Source organism: Mus caroli, unplaced genomic scaffold (assembly GCF_978045245.1).
Source record: "Mus caroli unplaced genomic scaffold, Mus_caroli_1 scaffold_8, whole genome shotgun sequence".
NCBI lineage: Eukaryota > Metazoa > Chordata > Mammalia > Rodentia > Muridae > Mus > Mus caroli.
The window spans coordinates 806,324-825,733 of record NW_028227263.1 but is presented as its reverse complement, the minus strand read 5'-3'; the positions used below and the strand labels follow the sequence as shown (position 1 = coordinate 825,733).

The 19,410-nt window shown below is 45.8% G+C and overlaps 1 protein-coding gene across 10 annotated transcripts in view; it reads right to left on the bottom strand.

Annotated features, from left to right (window-relative positions):
- Positions 1-19,074, bottom strand: part of Ppfia1 (PPFI scaffold protein A1) — an 86,944-nt gene extending 67,870 nt beyond the window's left edge. For all 10 annotated transcript variants that reach the window (XM_029479208.2, XM_029479209.2, XM_085841126.1 and 7 more), the window contains exons 1-2: positions 18,838-19,074; positions 17,594-17,857 (exon numbers count right to left, since the gene is read on the bottom strand). In XM_029479208.2, coding sequence (XP_029335068.2) covers positions 17,594-17,857 — 264 coding nt within the window. In that variant the 5' untranslated portion in view covers positions 18,838-19,074. The remainder of the gene's footprint in view (positions 1-17,593; positions 17,858-18,837) is intronic.
- Between the last annotated feature and the right edge of the window lie 336 nt (positions 19,075-19,410).

Sequence of the window (19,410 nt, the reverse complement as noted above, 5' to 3'; positions counted from 1 at the left end):
CCCATGCACCCAGCAGTGTCATTGGCAACACAGGGCTCAAGCTCCACACCAGGACCTTCTCCAGGCCCTTCACAGAGAGACAGGGCCACATGGCTTACAGCCTTCCTTCATAAAGTCCTCCTCAAAGGCCTTCAGGTTACTGCTCTCTGTAAACTCTCCACAGGCTGTCCATACAGAACCTGTCTAGCCTGCTGATAGCTGCCATATGTGGACTATGAACATTAAGCTATGTGCTGAACATGTTACACTGCTGTCCTCACAACCTAAGGTAAGGCTCACAGCAAACAACAGAAACAGAGCAACATCCCAGACCTCAAAACCTCAAAGTCAAGCACTAGCGTGCAGCCTCCATAAGATACAGAACCAGCACTCCACTTCCTAAGTCTCAAAGCATCTTTCCTATACTAGAGACAGGGATGCAGCCCAGTTCGCCTACAGGAGGAAAGACCTCAACACTACAGGAGGGTACCTATGGGTGTCCCTCCTACCTGGCAAGACCAACCTTCAATTCACCTTTAATCACGGTCCTTCTGAGGTAGGTTCTGAAACACAGTCCCTGCCTCTAATTCAGTGACTGTACAGACAAAACACTGAGCCAAAGAATGCTTAGCAGCTTTCACACTTCCACAGACATTCCTAGGACTCTTTCATAGCACACCTCACTGAGTCTGGGTATCAGTCTTCTCTGTAAAGCCCCCAGAAAGGTGTGCGTCTAACACACTTTGATCTGCGGATCTGTTACTTGTCCTAACCAGCTATGTGCAAAGAAAGAATCCTAGGCCCCAAGAGATTGCAGGACACAACAGAGCCAAAGCCACCGCTCTACTGAAGGGCCCTGTGATTCTTACTCTGCCAGGCTGCACAGGCTGCATGTAGCACGTGCTCAGTGAAGGGAAAGATGAGGGAGAAGTATGCCCAACATAACATACAAACTAGGGCTAATGGACATGACATTCTCAAACATCACCTCTACTTCCTCTGTTGTTCCAGTTATCTCAAAATGTACCACAGCTGCAGTCAATGCATTCAATTACCAGGGACTAAGAGCTGACTGACAGGAAAGAAGACAGCAGAAAGCAGAGGCGCTAGCTGGAAAGAAGGGTACCAGTGAGGAGGGAAGGAGACTGAGGGATGGCAATGGAGTGAATATGATCAAAATGCACTACACTCAATTATGAACATGTCACAGACTTATTATTATATAGATAACACTACATATGTACACACACACACAGAGCTAATTTTAAAATTGAACATAGGTAGGCAGAGTGGCTACAGAAGGCCAGGACCTATAGAAAGGCACTTGCCAACAAGTCTAGAACCCATGTGGTAGAAAAAAAGAACTGATTCCTACAAGTTGTCCTCTGACCTCCACATTTATACCATAGTATATATAGTTACATTATATACATACATGCACATACACATATACATACATTCATACAGGCAAAACACTCATATAAAAATAAATAAATATATTTTTAAAATTAGTGACATACACATTACACATGACACACTTGACTTTGCGCATGAGAGAAACCAACCTCAGTCATCAGGAAATCAGTTCATCGGCTTGTGACATTTGTATTCTGCACTGTGCTTTCAGCATAAGGAACACAAAAGCACTGGACTACTCAGTGCCTAACTCTACCTCAGGTTCTGGCTCAATGGGGATGGAGAACAGCTATATGGAAGGACAGAGGAATAGCTGAAGACCCTCTGTCACAAAGCAGCACTGCAATCTAGTACCATAGGCTGAAGACACCTGAGAGGTACTGCTGTGCACCCAATCTTGTCTCAGTCAGAGAGCTCTGGAGCCAGACTGCCTGAGCTCAGATGCATGCCACCACTTAGTGCCTGCAGAATCCTGAGCTGGTGGCCAGGCCTCACTGGGCTACCAGCCTGTTAGAGTACCATTACGGGCATCAGAGGCTAACCACAATCAGAAGCAATGACTGTCAACCAGTGCACTCCATCTTCCCAGTACCCACATACCCAGCACAGGGTGTGCTAGATAGAAACCAGAAACCACTATCCATGATATATCAATAAGAGAACCCAAAGCTCAGAATTGAGTGATGTAACATAGAAGACAAGTAAGTAGATACCCTCCTGTCACACTTGTCCTTATCACCCACCCTCCCTGACCTGGCTGTCACAAGGGAAAAGAGTGAAATGTATCTTTCTGAGATAAATCAGAAATGGTGAGAGACATGGCAAGACATACTTTTAAACTATGCATGCCAAATACTCTCCACTCAAAAAAAAAAAAAAGCACACCTAACTATTTGTATAATGCCTTCAAATAACACAAGAAACAAGAAACCAGCTTGCCTGGCCTCTCTTGACCTGAGCTTAATGCTGTGGTAGAAGCACAGGGCAGGCCACACAGAATGCCTTTAGGCCCCTCCAACAATTGGACCTCCAGTTCAGTCAAGGAATTGAAGTTCTTTGCATTTTTTTTGTTTTGTTTTGTTTTGTTTTTTGTTTTTTCGAGACAGGGTTTCTCTGTGTAGCCCTGGCTGTCCTGGAACTCACTCTGTAGACCAGGCTGGCCTCGAACTCAGAAATCCACCTGTCTCTGTCTCCCGAGTGCTGGGATGAAAGGCGTGCGCCACCACAGCCTGGCTTGTTCTTTGCATTTTTATTTGCATAAAGGTGTGGCAGCAGACTCCTCAAGTTGATACTCCAACCATTCAGCACTACAGGAGGACTTCCTCTGTCACCATCTGACCCACTTTTTCTGAAGTGGAGGCAAAAAGAGAGCTTGGGAGTTCCAGAGATCCACTGCTTAGGAGTACTAACTCCTGGCAAGCAGCATTTCAGTTTTCCTATGTGTGGCTGAACTGCAACACACCACCACCACTTGAAAGCCTTGGCATAGTTTAAGCTGCACAGGCCGGCGAGTGATCAGTCCATCTGCAAAGCAGAAAAACATGAGAATGCAGGATATGCTTCAAGCTTCCAAATTTATTTTTGGAGCAAAATAAAATTTCCTTCTCAGAATAAGAATGAGACTCTGTGAAATGCAAAAGGGTGCACTCCAGAGGCCCGCCCCTGGAAAAAGGACCTCAGCCCAGCGGCCTGCCAACTGGAGCCAAACCCTTGCTTTTAGCCACAGTAAAAACAAACAAACAAACAAACAACCCCACAAAGTGGAAACATTTTTTCCACATTTCTGGATCCATTATATTAACTGCTCAGGACCCAGCACTACATGTATCCACAGCCACCTGTCCAGACAGAGAGTAAGGCAAAGCTGCTCAATTGGCATTCCCATACAGTTCTGTCTTGTTAGACATATACTATTTTGTGCCTGTCTGATGGTCTTGATTGACAACTCTATGGGATTTAGTCAGCTAGCAGACATACATCTGAAAGGTTTAACTAAGGAGAAAGACCTGTCCCAAATGTGGTATGCTCTATCCAGTATGATGTGTTTCCAGACTGAATAAAACTGGAAAAAGCAGGAAGCCAGATGAATTGAATTCATCATCTCCTGCTTATGGGTGTAATGTGTCCTCATGCCTCAGGCTTCATCATGACCCTTCCTGCCTTTATGGAGTGGACCTTCTTAAACTGTAAGGCAAAAATTAACAATTCCTCCCTTAAGTTGCTTCTGGCCAGTTACCTGCTGATAGAAACAAGTAAAATAACTAATACAGAAAACTGGAACCAGTGAAGAAGACTGTTGCTGCTAACCTGACCATGTGATTCTCCGGCCTAGTTTGTGTGAGGCATGGGAAAGACTGAAGCTACAGGCTAGAGAAGCCTGGAATGCAGTAAACAGAGCTTAATGGACCTCTCTGACAGGAGCTTGAAAGACCAGAATGCTAAAAGAACCACACAGAGAAGGCCTGGCTCAGGGGATAAGGAAATCCCAGACAGCAGGACCTAGGCTGTACAGTGTGACTGCTGCTCACTTCGCTTCTCAGCTCTGTACTACAGAGCCGACACAAAGTGTGGGGGCTGGGAGGCATTAAGCTTACGACAAGGCAGGTACAGAAAAAGCAACTGTCATCTAGAGATTAGCACCACTGGAGAAAATCCACACTCTACACTGGGACAACAGCAAAGATGTCCTGAAAAGCAAGACCTCACCCACATAAAGGCTCCAGCTCATGAAAACTCAGATTCAAATAAAATAAAATAAAATAAAAAGTGCAGAACTTTTGCTAAGAAAGCAAGGCCAAGGAAGGGTTTTTGTAGGTTCAGCCACCAAGGTGCACAGATGTAACTACAACTGTGATGGCAGGGGCCAGACCATGTCTAGATCTGGCAGCACAACTTAGCAACATCACTCATATGGTCTTGCAAACACGTAAAATACCATGACAAAGAGGGTCATGGAGGCTATGCTGGCTAGTTTTTGTCAACTTGACACAAGCTAGAGTTATCTGAGAAAAGGAAGCCTTAACTGAGAAAATGTTGCCATAAGATCAGGCTGCAGGCAAGCCTGTTGGGCGGTTTTTTAATAGTGATGGATGTAGGAGAGCCCAGCCCATTGTGAATGTACCATCCCTGGGCTGGTGGTCCTGTATGCTATAAGAAAGCAAGCTGGCTCTCTCTCCAGCTTCTTTCCTTCTGTTCCCACGTTCTCCACCAGCCTCTTCCTCTCTCTCTCTCTTTTCTCTTTCTGTCCTTCTCTGTCTCCCTTTCTCTGTCTCTACCTACCCCCTTCCCATAAAATTTCTTTATACTAGGGAAGAAAGGAAGAAAGAAAAGAAAGAAAGAAAAAGAGAGAGAGCGCGAGTGAGCAAGCAGAGTAAGCAATCCAGAAGAAGCGAGCCAGTAAGCAGCACTCCTCCTTGGTCTCTGCATCAGTTCCTGACTCCAGGCTCCTGCCCTGATGATTCTTTCTTCATGATGGACTGTTACTTGGAAGTGTAAGATGAAATAAACTCTTTTCTCCACAAGTTGCTTTTGGCCCAAACTAAGATAGAGGCTTACAACCAAATTCCAGAAAGCTTCTGAGGCAGTGTGTGTCAGGGTCAGATTCCCCTACAAAGAGGAGTTGTAAAGATAATACCTGCATTGCAGTGGAGATCCCAGGTTCTTGGAGACAAAGGATTGAAAGTCATCTACTGAGAAAAGCTGCAGGCAGCATGCAGCTCACCAAGACACCAAGGCATGTGCTATATAGGCAAGAAGTAGGTAGGGGCAGTCACCAAAGCTATTGATGCCCTGAGTCCAAGTGCCCAGATTCCAGATGTGAACACGACGCTTGCCTGTCAGGTCCTTCCTTGTCCCTCCCTTTTAGAGTAGAAATGTTTACACTGCACTGATGCATACTAAAGACCCATTTTATCACTTAACTTTTTTATTAGAAGGGCTCATATTAAACAACTGCCTTGTGTCTCAGAAGAATCTAGACTTTTGAACATAGAAATGTTAAGATTGTAGGCAGAGGCAATCTCTGTTTTTGAGGCCATCCTGTCTGTATAGTGAGTTCCAGGACAGTCAAAACTATGTTAAAAATAAACACACACACACACACACACACACAAAACAACCTCATCTCAAAACACACACCAAAAAAAAAAAAAAAAACCCACACCAGGGACTGGAGAAATGGCTTCATGGTTAAAAGCACATACTGCTCTACCAAATGACCAGAGTTCAATTCCTGGCACTCACATCAGATAGCTCACAAACACTGGAAGCTCCAAGGGATCCAATTCCTCTGTCCTTCACCACCTATGGCGGGTGAGAGAGCTGACCACAGGGTCATGAGTGTGGGAGAGTGGGCCCTGGACCTCAACTGGGCAGCAAGGTAGCACTGGGTCTGGTGAGCCCTCCCCAAAGGCAGCAGAGCCAGCAGGATGACCAACTCAGATACCTCTCAGCCCCAGAGTCAGGCCCAAATGTTGTCACCCCAACATCTATTCTATCGATGAATTGCTGGAGTGCATGAAGGAGCCAGTCCTACAGATCCAAAACCACAGGATCTCCAAAACACAGGGCACCAACAGGATATCCCAGAGAGTCCCAGTGAGGTTACAGTACTGATAGTGTAACAATAGCCACGGTCTAGTAACAGACCACTGAGTCATTGCAATGTACATCTGCAAGCAAAGAAGTGTGGACAAAAGAAAAGGGTAGACTGTGGATACACTACAGCTTCCACAAGAATTTTTTTTCCTTGTGGTAGGGACGTTGTAAGGGTGGAGGGTGGGTAGGAGCACGAAATGAGTGGGATTGGGGTAAATGATGTGAAAGTCACAAAGAACCAATAAAAAGTTGAAAAAAATTAATAAATGGGATTGGAGAATGGTTCAGGATACTTGCTACTTGGCCTAATAACCTAAATTTGATCCCCAAAACTTATGATTAAGAGAACTGAACCGGGCTGGTGAGATGGCTCAGTGGGTAAGAGCACCCGACTGCTCTTCCAAAGGTCCGGAGTTCAAATCCCAGCAACCACATGGTGGCTCACAACCATCCGAAACGAGATCTGACTCCCTCTTCTGGAGTGTCTGAAGACAGCTACAGTGTACTTACATATAATCAATAAATAAATCTTAAAAAATATAAAAAAAAAAAGAGAACTGAACCTAGTTGTCCTCTGATTCACTTACACACACAGTCAATCAGTAACTATAATAAATTTTAAATAAGTAAGAATGAATACACTTAACTATGTATCAAATATCTAATTATTTTGTCAGTATTGGCCATGCTAAATCAAATTACTTTAAAACTCAGTAGTGGTTTGAAAACTATTTATTATTTTAACTGCACATTCTTAATATATATTTATTCTCAGCCACTCCCCCCAAAACTGGTAAGAAATCCTGTTAGCTAGATGTAGTGGTGCACACCTATAACCACAGTGCTCAGGAGGCTGGAGCTGGAAGACTAACTATAGAGTTCATAGGCTAGCGAAGACCCTCTCAAAGGAAAGAAAGAAAAAAGCCTTCATCAAAGGTTACTAAATTATTTTATTAGTAAAACTATTTATTTTATGTATATACTACTTTTGTTTTGCTTCCCTTTTTAAACAGGGTCTCCCTATAAGGCTGACCCAATCTCCCTATGTAGCCAGGGTGACTAAAGTTTTGAACCCCTCCATTTCTACATCCCACATGCTGGGATTACAGACATCTGACACTGCATCCAGCTTTTCCCCCTAGATTCATTCTGGCCAGTTACAAGGAGCACAACTCCCAGATAGTAACTTTTTTTTTTTTTTTTTTTTGGTTTTTCGAGACAGGGTTTCTCTGTATAGCCCTGGCTGTCCTGGAACTCACTTTGTAGACCAGGCTGGCCTCGAACTCAGAAATCCACCTGCCTCTGCCTCCCAAGTGCTGAGATTAAAGGCATGCGCCACCACACCCGTTTTTTTTTTTTAAATAATCTTTTCTTTTTTTATTTTATGTAAATGAGTGCTCTATCTGTATGTACACCTGCATGGCAGAAGAGAGCATCAGATCCTAAGATAGATGGTTGAGAGCCATCGTGTGGTTTCTGGGAACCGAACTCAGGACCTCTAGAAGAGCAGACAGTGCTCTAAATCACTGAGCTATTTCTCCAGCCCCCAGATAGTAACTTTTTTAAGTATTATTTCCCACAAAGGGAACCAGGGCTCTAGAAGGTGGTTTGCTACCAGGCAGGAAAGTACTAAGTAAGCCTAGGACACATTTTGTGCCAGAAAGCAATTTAACTAATGGTGTCTTGGCAAAAGGACTCAGGGGCCAATCTGGAGGATTTGAGCAAGTCTGAGCCCAGTCTAGGCTACATAAGACTCTGTCTCAACCAAAAGGAGCTGTCAACTTAGCAAAAGTCAAAATGTGGCATTTCATTTGCTAGTTTGTTTTGTTGTAGGCTGGGGAAGGAAACTAGGGCCTCACACATGCTAGGAAAGCCCTCTACCACTGAGCTGTATTCCAGCTGGAACATCAATACTTTAGAATATCTTTGAAGTCAGCAAAACCTGTTCCCCATTGTCTCTTCACAGCTAACAGCAGAGGCCAGGGCAGGAAAAGTCTGAAGAAGGGGTGTCACACTCCCTAAGAAGCTGCCAGACAACAGGCATGATCCACAATGGGAGTCAGCAGAGGTAGAAAAGTGACATACAGCTCTGAGACATACAGTTTTAGCTTGAGTGATCTGAGGGGCTGACATTTAGAAAGACTGTGACATATGGTTGGGGATGGGGCTTATCTGGTAGAATACCTGCATGGACAAAACGTCAGAGTCTGATCCCCAGTAGCACATAAACTGTGTGTGGTGACACATGCTTATAGTCCCAGTTTAAGATTCTCAGCTAGTGAATTAGAGGCTAATCTGGGCTGCATGAAACCCTGCTTTAAAAACAAACAAAAACCAAACAAACAAAAACATAGCACTTAAGTCACACGTGAGCCAAGATATGACAGTGAAAGACCAGAAAGGCACCTTCCATACTCTGCTCCTCAGTTCTAAGCAAAAGCCAACACCCCAAGAATTTCTCCGTATACCTGAGTCCTAAGGTAGCTCAACATCAAGCTCTGGCAGCACTGTAGCCAACTCATAACTCAACCAGACTTCAGGAAAACTCCTGGGCTTCCACACCCAGGCCCATCAGTGCAACCCTTGTTTGAGGACAGGTAAGCCTTGGGGAGCTCCACTTCCAGATGTTTCAGAGCATCCTTGCCCCTTGCTACAAGCAGCCCCTCCCTGTGGCTGGGCTCAACTGTTCCTCTTCAGCCTATAGGGAAACCCTTCTAGAGTGGGCATGATTTTGACTGTTTTTTTCTAACTGCCCTACTAGCCTGAGACAAAATACCTTCTGAACAGGCTCTGTCCATTCTAGCACTCTACACTGCCACCAGTTTACCCCAAAGTCCTGTCCACAGAGCTGTAATTTTTAAGACCCTTTTCCTACAGTGCTCTCAACTCCACCAGACAACTGCCTCAATCCAGATCTGCAGATTTCAAGAGACAAGAGGCAAAATCAGGACCCCACCTGAATTTACCCTGAATATATATCCCCATTTGAAGCTTTCTAAATGAGATGGCTTTTAAAAATCTCATTGTTGCTCTCAAAAGGTCTGCAAAAATCACTGCACAAGATATAAAGGGTGTAGGGGTTGGAGAGATGGTTCAGCGGTTAAGAGCACTGACTGCTCTTTCTGAGGTCCTAAGTTCAACTCCCAGCAACCACATGATAGCTCACAACCACCTATAATAGGATCTGATGCCCTCTTCTGGTGTGTCTGAACGGCGACAGTGTACTCACATACATAAAATAAATCTTAAAAAAAAAAAAAAAAAAAAAAAAAAAAGCTGTGGGTGTGAGCCTCTAATCCCAGCACTCGGATTGAGGCTAACCTGGGTTAGCTAGTGATGCCCAGACTCAAAAAACCAAAGCATGCTGACTCCCTGAATCAAAAAGTTTAAAGACAATTCCTGGGTTTTTCCTATGCATCAGGTAGCCCAGGCCCAGTTATAGGACCTAAAACTGAATCTGAAACTTCACTAACCTAGAGCTGCTACACACTCCCTAGTCACGTGGATTGGAAGGACTAGAATACACAATGTGGACTATTTAAAAGACTAAACAGTGCTGAAGAGATGCCTCAGCAGTTAAGAGCACTCACTGCAGCCGGGCAGTGGTGGCACACGCCTTGAATCCCAGCATTTGGCGGGCAGAGGCAGGCAGATTTCTGAGTTTGAGGCCAGCCTGGTCTACAGAGCAAGTTCCAGGACAGCCAGGGCTACACAGAGAAACCCTGTCTCAAAAAAACAAAACAAAGAGCACTCACTGCACTAGCACATGGCCTGGGTTCTATTCCCAGCACCCACTGGATGTCTCACAACCATCCCTAACTTCAACTCCAGAGGTTCCAACACCCTCTTCTGGCCTAAGAGCACTACACAACGCACACGTTGAACAGACACACATGCAGACAGAACAGCCACACACAGTTTTTTTTTTAAAAAAAAAATCTTAAAACTATGCTAGAGATTTTTCAGCTCTACACTAAAACTTCTGAGCATTTATAAAAAAAAGTAGAAATGAACTAAAAAGCCATTGAAATACAGCTGAAACTTTAAAATTGGAGCAAAACCTAAAAGCAGCATTTTTTTAATGACAAAGAAACTGTATTTGATCAATTCACAGAGTGAGCATCACACAGTCTCTTACCTCTTCAATCACTTTTGCCAATGTCAATCCTGCCAATGCAGCCCTCCCCTGACCTAACATGGGGGGGCAGACTTGGAAGAATGGAGACACCCTGCATGGAAGCCAACAGAGCAGCTGATGGACTGGAGTCTGCATTCTTTCCACAGCTGAGTGGCCAGACCGGCAGTGCCTTGCACCTCGGGTTCTGATTAGAAGGTTAACATGGAGTGCTCAGGCCTGCTGAGGTATCAGATGATAACTGACATTCTCACAATGACCTCTGCTGTAGTTAGTAAGAACACATCAACTGCTCTCCTGCTCCCCAATAAGGCACGGGCAGTCTCAGCTCTCAGCACCAACCTAACACATACACAACAAAAATCCTATCACAGACACTAAAACTGAAAATTATATATAGTAAATCAAACAGCAGATTCAGCACAGCAGGAGATGAGAGGAAGTAAGGTCAGTAAGTAATATCCAGACAGGATAGAGTATGTGAAGATAAAGAAAGGTAGAATATAGGTGAAAGCCCTAAGGCATCTACAGTGAGTTAGCACAGGCCCTTGGGGTGCTAAAAACAAGGAATACAGGGGAGCTAAAAAGCAAAAGACTGCCTAAACTCACTAAATACTCCATCTACCCAGTACAAAGAAAAGAGCTATTCAGCCACTAGAAAAGCTAAGGAGTGACTGTTGGTACAGTGCTTGCCTTGCAAGAATAAAGACCTGAGTTCCAGCCCCAAAACCCATGAAAAAAAAAGCCAGGCATGGTAATGTGGGCTGTGGAGGGGAGTGCTGGGCAGATGTGGGGATTTGGAGACAAGTGTATCTCTGGACCTTTATAACCAGCCAGACTGACCTAATTGGCAAGCTCCAGGTCAGTGAGAGACCCTGGCTCAAAACCAAGATGGGTGGTGACTGAGAAACTATAGCTGAGGTTGTTCTTGGGCCCACAGGACTGTGCATGAATGTGCAGATATGTACACAAAACACGTGGTGGGGGGAGGTCTTAGAGATTGGTTTCTTTAAGCAAAAGAAGACAACCTCTGACAGAAACGTGGGAAGGCAAGGGGTAAAGAGCAACAAAACACATAACTGACTGGATGTGGCACACATCTGTAATGCTAGCACTTAGAAGCCTGAGGCAGGAGGACTGTTAGTTGTAAGCAAGCCTGGGCTATAAGCAAACTGTACTAAGGTTAGGGAAAGAGAAAAAGAAATTGGGCTGGTGAGATGGCTCAGCAGGTAAGAGCACTAACTGCTCTTCCTAAGGTCCTGAGTTCAAATCCCAGCAACCACATGGTGACTCACAACCATCAGTAATGAGATCGGACAACCTCTTATGGTGTGTCTGAAGTCAGCTGCAGTGTACTTATGTATAATAAAAAATAAATCTTTAAAAAGAGAGAGAGAGAGAGAGAGAGAAAAGGAAGGAAGGAAGGAAGGAAGGAATTAAGGATGAAGAAGAGGAAGGGCCTTTAATTTCAGTGCTCAGGAAATAGAAGCAGGAGGATCTCCATGAGTTAAAGGCCAGCCTAGTCTACACAGTGAGTCCCAGGACAGCCACAGATACACAGCAAGATGCTATCTTAAAGGGACGGGAGGGGGAAGTGAGCTCAGGAGGGATGGATGGTGATGCATGCCTTGTAATCCCTGTTCCTAGAAGACTGAGACAAGGGAATCATGGTTCATGGCAATCTGAGCACACTAAGGCCTTGTCTCCCCTTTATCTTAAAAACTGGAAAGTGTGGTGCCGAAGTCCTCAGGGAACAAAGGCCAAGCCTAAACATACCTATCAGAAAAATTAATTTCTACCACAAACTGTCTTGGAAGTTTTTCTTTCTCACCAGGAAAATCCTGCACTGTGTGCTCCAATGAGCAATCAAGGCGGAAAATACCGCCTTCACAGGAAATCTTTCACAAAGCACACCACCAAGAAACACTGGCCACCTTGTTCATGAGAGCACTCCAACCTCCACACTGAAATCTCCCAAGGGCACAAGAAGGTGATGGCACAGGTCAGCCTTCCTCATGACTACAACCCTAAAAGTACAGTACTAACAAATAAAATCCAATTAGTCATTCATAGGATTCCAAAGTTGACTACCAAACAGAAAACTCACTTGAATGCCTCAAAAGAGGCAGAACAGCCAGGCAGTGGTGGCGCACACCTTTAATTCCAGCACTCGGGAGGCAGAGGCAGGCGGATTTCTGAGTTCAAGGCCAGCCTGGTCTACAAAGTGAGTTCCAGGACAGCCAGGGCTTTACAGAGAAACCCTGTCTCAAAAAAAAAAAAAAAAAAAAAAGAACATATTAAGGAATTCAATAAACACTATTCTGGTTTTGTTTTGTTTTTTCCAATCAGGTACATCCAGGCTAACTTAGAAACCATTTCGTAGCCCAGAATAGCCTCTAGCCTCACACTTAGTAGCATAGTAGTCTTCCTCCCTTAGCCTCCCTAGTACTGAGCCACCACACAGGAATATCACATATAAGTTTTTTCAAAATCATTAAGAAGATCCTGAGTTTGAAACCATCTGGGCTCCATAGCAAGAACCTGTCTCAACAAACAATTGAACAAATTAAAAAAAAAAAGGGACTGTTAGGAAGCATAGAAAGAAGTGTCTCATACTTAATAGAGAATGTTTACCAAAGCCCTCAGTGACTATTGCAATTGCAGATAAAACAGTGCACGAGTGCTTCCAGGAGCAAAACAACAGCCCATAACAACCATGGATGGCAGTTACACCCTGTGTTGAAGAACTCAGCCAGTACAACTCCACAGGAAAATCATCAATCAGTCAATCAATCAAATGGAGATCCAGAGCAGGAGTGAGAGAGCAACTCCCAAATCCCAAAACTCAGTTCTTGTTGGGTGTGGAGTCCACACCTATAACCCCAGCTTTTAGGAATCTGGGGTAGGAAAATCACAAATTGAAACTCACCTGATCAACAAAGATCAAGTTAAAAAAAAAAAAAAAAAAGGCAAAAGTCAGTTCTCTTTAGGAACTAGAGATATGGGTCAGCAGTTTAAGAGTACCTGGCTACCCTTCCAGGGCACCCAGGGTTCAATTTCCAGCACCCACATAGTGTCTCACAACCGCATATAACTCCAATCCCAGGGAATCCAACACCTTTTCTGGCCTTCAAGGGTACTGCATGCAGGTGGGGAACAGATATCCATGCAGAAAAAATAACCATACACATAAAAATAAATAAATGTTCAAGACAGTATTTTTTAAATAAGCCAGTTCTATCTCAATACAACAATAATAAATAGTTATACCGCTGTGTTCTACTGTAGACTCGAAGAGCAATGCTGAAAAGACACTGGCCCCACAGAGGTCTGTAGATTAGGCATCTTCAAAGATAAAGTCATGCAGCCTGACTGTGTGTGTGTGTTGGCACACATGCAGAGGTCAAATAATAACTTGCAGGAATTGCTTCTCTCCCTCCTTCCACCACAAGTTCCAAGGCCAGGCTCCCAGGCTTGTGAAGCAAGCACTTTAACCCACCAAGCCTCAATCTGGCCCAAGCAGATTTCATAAACCAGACTAAGACAATCTTTTTTTGTTTTGTTTTGTTTTTTGTTCTTCGAGACAGGGTTTCTCTGTTTAGCCCTGGCTGTCCTGGAACTCACTCTGTAGACCAGACTGGCCTTGAACTCAGAAATCCACCTGCCACAGCCTCCCGAGTGCTGGGACTAAAGGCGTGCACCACCACGCCTGGCTAAGAAAATCTTAAAGAACAAAGGTGAAGAATTTAAAACATCAGATCTCAAGACAACTTCTGCAGTCATCCAGTCATCTGTGTAAAGATGGCAAAGATACCACTGCAGCAGAAGAGCTTTCTACCACTGAGACACACCCTAGCTCAACTCAAGACTAGCTGATCAGGACACAATAAATATTACTTTGGGTTTGGTGGGGATTTTATTTATTTTTTTTTAAGACAGTTCACTCTGTAGCCCTAGCTAGCCTAGAACTTACTATATAGACTAGGCTGGCCTCAATCTCACAGAGATCCACCTGGGTGCTGGAATTAAAGATATATACCACCAGCCTGGCCTACATATGTGTATGGATTACATACACATTAATTACATATGTGTATGGATGTTTCGCCTGCATGTATAGCTATGTACCACCTATGTGCCTAGTGTCATTAGAGGCCAAAGGAAGGTGTCAGATCTCCTGAAAAAGTTATAGAAAGTGATGAGTTGCCATATGGGTGCTGGGAATTAAACTTAGGTCCTCTAGAATGTCAGCACGTGCTCTTAATCACTGAGCCAACTCTCCAGCCTCTACATTAAATATTCTTGGGCTAGAAAGATGGCTCAACAGTTAATGGCTAGGCTCACAACCAAAACTAAATATTCTTGGAGGGTGGGAGGAACCAAGATCAATCAATTGAGTTACATTAAAATTTAAAACTTCAGGCTGAAGAGATGGCTCAGCGATTAAGAGCACCGACTGCTATTCCGAAGGTCCTCAGTTCAAATCCCAGCAACCACATGGTGGCTCACAACCATCCGTAATGAGATCTAATGCCCTCTTCTGGTGTGTCTGAAGACAGCTACAGACTATTACACATAATAATTAAATAAATAAATCTTTAAAAAAAATTTTTAAACTTCTACTGAGGTGTGGTTGCGCACACCTTAATCTCAGCACTTAGAAGGCAGAAGCAGGTAGATCTTTGTAAGTTTGGGACCAGCCTGGTTTACATAGGGAGTTTGAGGACAGCCAGAGCTATGTAGAGAAACCATGTCTTAAAATCAACCAACCAAACAAACAAATCTTCTATACATATATGTACAAAGAATGTATAAAGGCCGGGCGTGGTGGCGCACGCCTTTAATCCCAGCACTCGGGAGGCAGAGGCAGGTGGATTTCTGAGTTCGAGGCCAGCCTGGTCTACAGAGTGAGTTCCAGGACAGCCAGGGCTATACAGAGAAACCCTGTCTCGAAAAACCAAAAAAAAAAAAAAAGAATGTATAAAAAACTTCAAATCAGGGGGTGGAGAGATGGCTCAGAGGTTTAGAGCACTAGCTGCTCTTCCAGAGGTCTGGAGTTCAATTCCCAGCAACCATATGGTGGTTCATTAACCATCCACAATGAGATCTGGTGCCCTCTTCTGGCCTGCAAGCTTACGTGTAGATAGACTACTGTATACATATTAAATAAAGAAAGAAATCTTTTTTTTTTTTTTTTTTTTTTTTTGGTTTTTCGAGACAGGGTTTCTCTGTATAGCCCTGGCTGTCCTGGAGCTCACTTTGTAGACCAGGCTGGCCTCGAACTCAGAAATCTGCCTGCCTCTGCCTCCCAAGTGCTGGGATGAAAGGCATGCGCCACCACGCCCGGCATGCAATCTTAAAAGGAAAAAAAAAACCTTCAAATTAGAAATAGACAAACCAATCAATGAACAAGAACTAAAAGCTTGCTCAGAGCTCCCTTGTGCACCTGTGGAGAAGCTGCTGCACACTTCTCTGCAGGTGGCTGCAGTCAAGAAGCCACCTCTCCACCTGGAGCTCTGCAGCACATAACAACAGTTCCTGACACTGAGGGTGACCATGTGGTTGTACCAACTGTCACCACAGCCACTTTTGGCAGCAACTCCTGAGACTGGTGTCCACTACAATTCCACTCCTTAGAACACTCCAACAGAAACACACACAGCTAGTTCTGCACCTCCCCAAATGCAAAAGTATCCTAGGAAGATTAGGACCAGGGTCAGCCTCAGGGGTCCTGACTGCAGAAGAAACAGGCAGGGCCCATCTACACAAGTGCTGCAGGGCAAGTAAAGGTGGATCTCACAAGTCCAGGGAAGGGAAGGGTGAAAAGACAAAACATACAGATTTCCTATAGAAAGTCAAGCATGCGCAAAGGAACCAGTAGTGAAGAGCTGGACCACATTAGAATGGAGGACAGTCACTGATGGCAGGAAGCAGAAGAGTTTTCATAGGAGGCATGGTCCTATCCATTCCTTGATCCAAGCTCCCCAAGCATTAACTGGAGAGCTGGCTGAGGCACATACCTGTGGCCTGTGCAGTCCTCATACATGCTCCAATGTAAGTACACTGACTGAACATACATGCCCATCCAGTCACATTTTTAGCTACCAGAGGACCCTGATTCCAGGAAGCGAATATCTAGAACAAGTTTACTCTGTGACACTAGACTCGGGTCAGATATGATTTAACTGTGGACACAAGCATGTCCTACATTTGATGAGGCACTGCAGAGCAGCAAGCTAGCACAACCTGGCAACAGGTGAGACAGTTCTCGCTGTCTGAAACTCACTGCCCACAACACCCACCAGCTCTGCCTCCCCTGTGCCTGTTCTTTCCAAAAACTTCAATGTTGACCAGCCACTGATGTAGACTTGAGCTGCAACAAACCCAAGTGTAGAGTAGAGCAAGTAGGACTCATGGCCTCCTGAAAGCCTCTTGAGTATGAGGCAACGGAATCTGACCTAATTAACCTGCTCATTCCTAAGACTCCAGGAAGAAAAAACAACTTTCTAGCCACCAAACAAAACCCCTCAGCACACAACACTAACACCAAATTACTGTTTCTAAAAAGGACATTCAAACATTTAGTCCCATCTTATAGAACTGACTTTACAGCTGAGAGATGCATCAAGGCACTCATTACTGAGTTGCTAACTGATATCTGCAGACACACCACAAGAGCGTAAGTGCAGATTCCTTGAGCACCAAGGAGACGCCCATCATGAACAAGTAAAGTGGGCTGTCAGCAGGAATCTAAGCAACCCCTGCTCCACATGCCTCTCACCTTGGGCTTTCCTGCTATACTGCCTTCTCCTTCCTATACCACTGTCATTTAACTCCAAAAGAGGAGGCTCTAGCATACCAATCCAAATGTGATACTGAGGACACAGTAGGTATTTCAAGCTCTGAAAGTCTCATCTGCCTGGGAAGAGGAGCCTCAGGATTCAATTTTCAATCCTTTCTCCCCTGAAACAAAGTTTAGTTACAGCTCACAGATGTTCTGGAGAAAACCTGTAAAGATTTTCCCCATGAAATGAGTTCTATGTATCCACAAGATTTCCCTAGGAAATTGGAACTCCACAAGACATAAACCAGGGATAAGATACAAAAACCCTGAGATCCACTCCTCACAGGTCCACAGCAGACAAGGACAAGTGTAAGACAGAATGGGACACTCAACACAGCTCAACTGCTTCATAGCCCCATCAAAAACATTTAAGTGCTTTCCTAAATCTAGGCAGTTTCCCAAAGAGGTATGACAGTGGAGTGGTGTGGTCACATGGCTTTGGTGGATCCCCATTTTTTCCCCTAAATTGAATTCCTGAGAATTTTACCAGTGCTCAGAAAACATCAGAACCATCACTTCCCAAGTGGTTACACAAAGCAGCCAGCAAGCTAATTCACTAACAAGACAGTCCTGCAGACATTTAACGGCAGAAACCTTTCTTGATTTCAGTTTGACGGGCATACCTGTGGAAGTGCAGTATTGAGCTGCCTCTGCAAAGAATCTCTTTCATGACCAACTTCATGCAACTTCCCCTGGGTTAATGCCAGTGTTTCTTGTGTCTCTCTTAGTGTGTCCAGAAGGCGGTCCCGTTCTTCCAACATGGAAACCATGAGCTGCTCAAAATGCGAATCAGCGTCTGGCTGTGAAGGGGAGCCTGACCCATGGCTCCCACCTCCTCCTGGAGGGCCTTCTGCTTCACTAATGGTCGGCATCACCTCGCACATCATCTTGAAAAAGAAATGGTACAGACCACAGTCAGTAGGTCCAGAACAAGAGTTTCCACAAACCTGCAGCTTTCTGAGCACCACCTGTGGATAGTGAGAAAAAGGCTGACAGCCCCAGAGCTATCTGTGACAATCATCCACTCTGGATGCACACACTCTGGGAAGTAGCATGCACAGGTCAATATGATGAGCAGATTGGGGGTGACACTACTGGGAGCAAGAGGAGCTGGGATGCTCACCTCCAACCAGTGGGGGTCTATTTAAAATCCACACTTAACAGCTGAAGACAGTTTCCTCAGGAAGAGAGATTCCAAACAGTCCCTCACCACAGAAGACTGGAAACTGACAAACACCAGCACTATGGACCCAAGCATCCTCCAGGAATGTGTGCAGTCAGCTCCTGGGAAGGACTACCAGGCACCCTGACTTGTGGGGCTGGATATTTGGTGATCAGCGGAAAAAGCAACTAGATTGGCTTTTTAAAGTCTGGACAGAAATGTTTAGCAAAGGCCTGCTGCTGTGTAACGGTTGGTCAGCCAACCTAACTTACATAAGTTCACAGTCAAAGACAGGGGAAAAGAACAGAAAGAGAAAATATACCCACACTGGGAAACTAGGAAGTCGGGACAACAGGGCTAGGTTGAAAAAAAAAAAAGGTGGAGGAGGAGGAGGAAAAGGTGAGATGGAACTAGAGATTGCATGATGTCAGGGCACAGGGTGGGGGATGAAGCAGAAGGCGCTGCAGGTGCATCTGACCAGGACCCGCTGCCCCGGCCTGGCTCAGCTGACCCCACAGCCTCACTGCCCCCAACCTCACTTACTCTGGCAAGTCTAAGCGGACTCGGACCTAACTGCTATCAACCCGTTTTGCCAGGCTAGCCGCAACTCTGCTGGCTCTGCTGACCCCCGCACACTGACCCCGCCGACCCGGCCCCACCGACCCTGGCCCGCCACCCAGCGCGGCCCGCTCCACCCGCCCTCACCTTGGCCGGCGGGCGCGGCTCCGGGGCTATGCGGCGGCCTTCGGGCGGCGGCCGGCTGCGGGCCGACCCACGCAGCCCCGCGGCTGCGTCCTCGCCCGGCCCCCGGGCCCGCCGCCCCGCTCGTCACGAAGGCCGGCCCGCCGCCGCGGGACACTAGCGAACGCAGAGAACCGGGCCCGGCGCGTCGCCGGCGTCAACGTGCCCGACGTCCGGCGCGTCGGCGCGAGCGTCAGCACCGCCCCCTGCGGGAGAGGTCGGCCGCGGGGCCGTGCGCATGCGCTAGATCCGCGGTAGTGGGCGGGCGGCCTATCGGGAGATCCAATTGGCTAGTCCTCGCTTTAGCCCCGCCCCGGCAGGCCAACCCCCTGCGGAGACAGGACGGCCGTGGAAACACCGACCGGTAAAGAGCTCTGGCAGGTGTGTGCAGCCTGCAGTCCTGCTTCCGTGCTCTCACGCCAGGGTGTGTGTTGACGTCACCCAAACGCCGACGTCACCCGAGCACTCGCCCCCCGGTCAAAACCCAAGACCTCTGGGGAGTCCCGCCGGACCACCTGCAATACCAGAAAGTGCTGA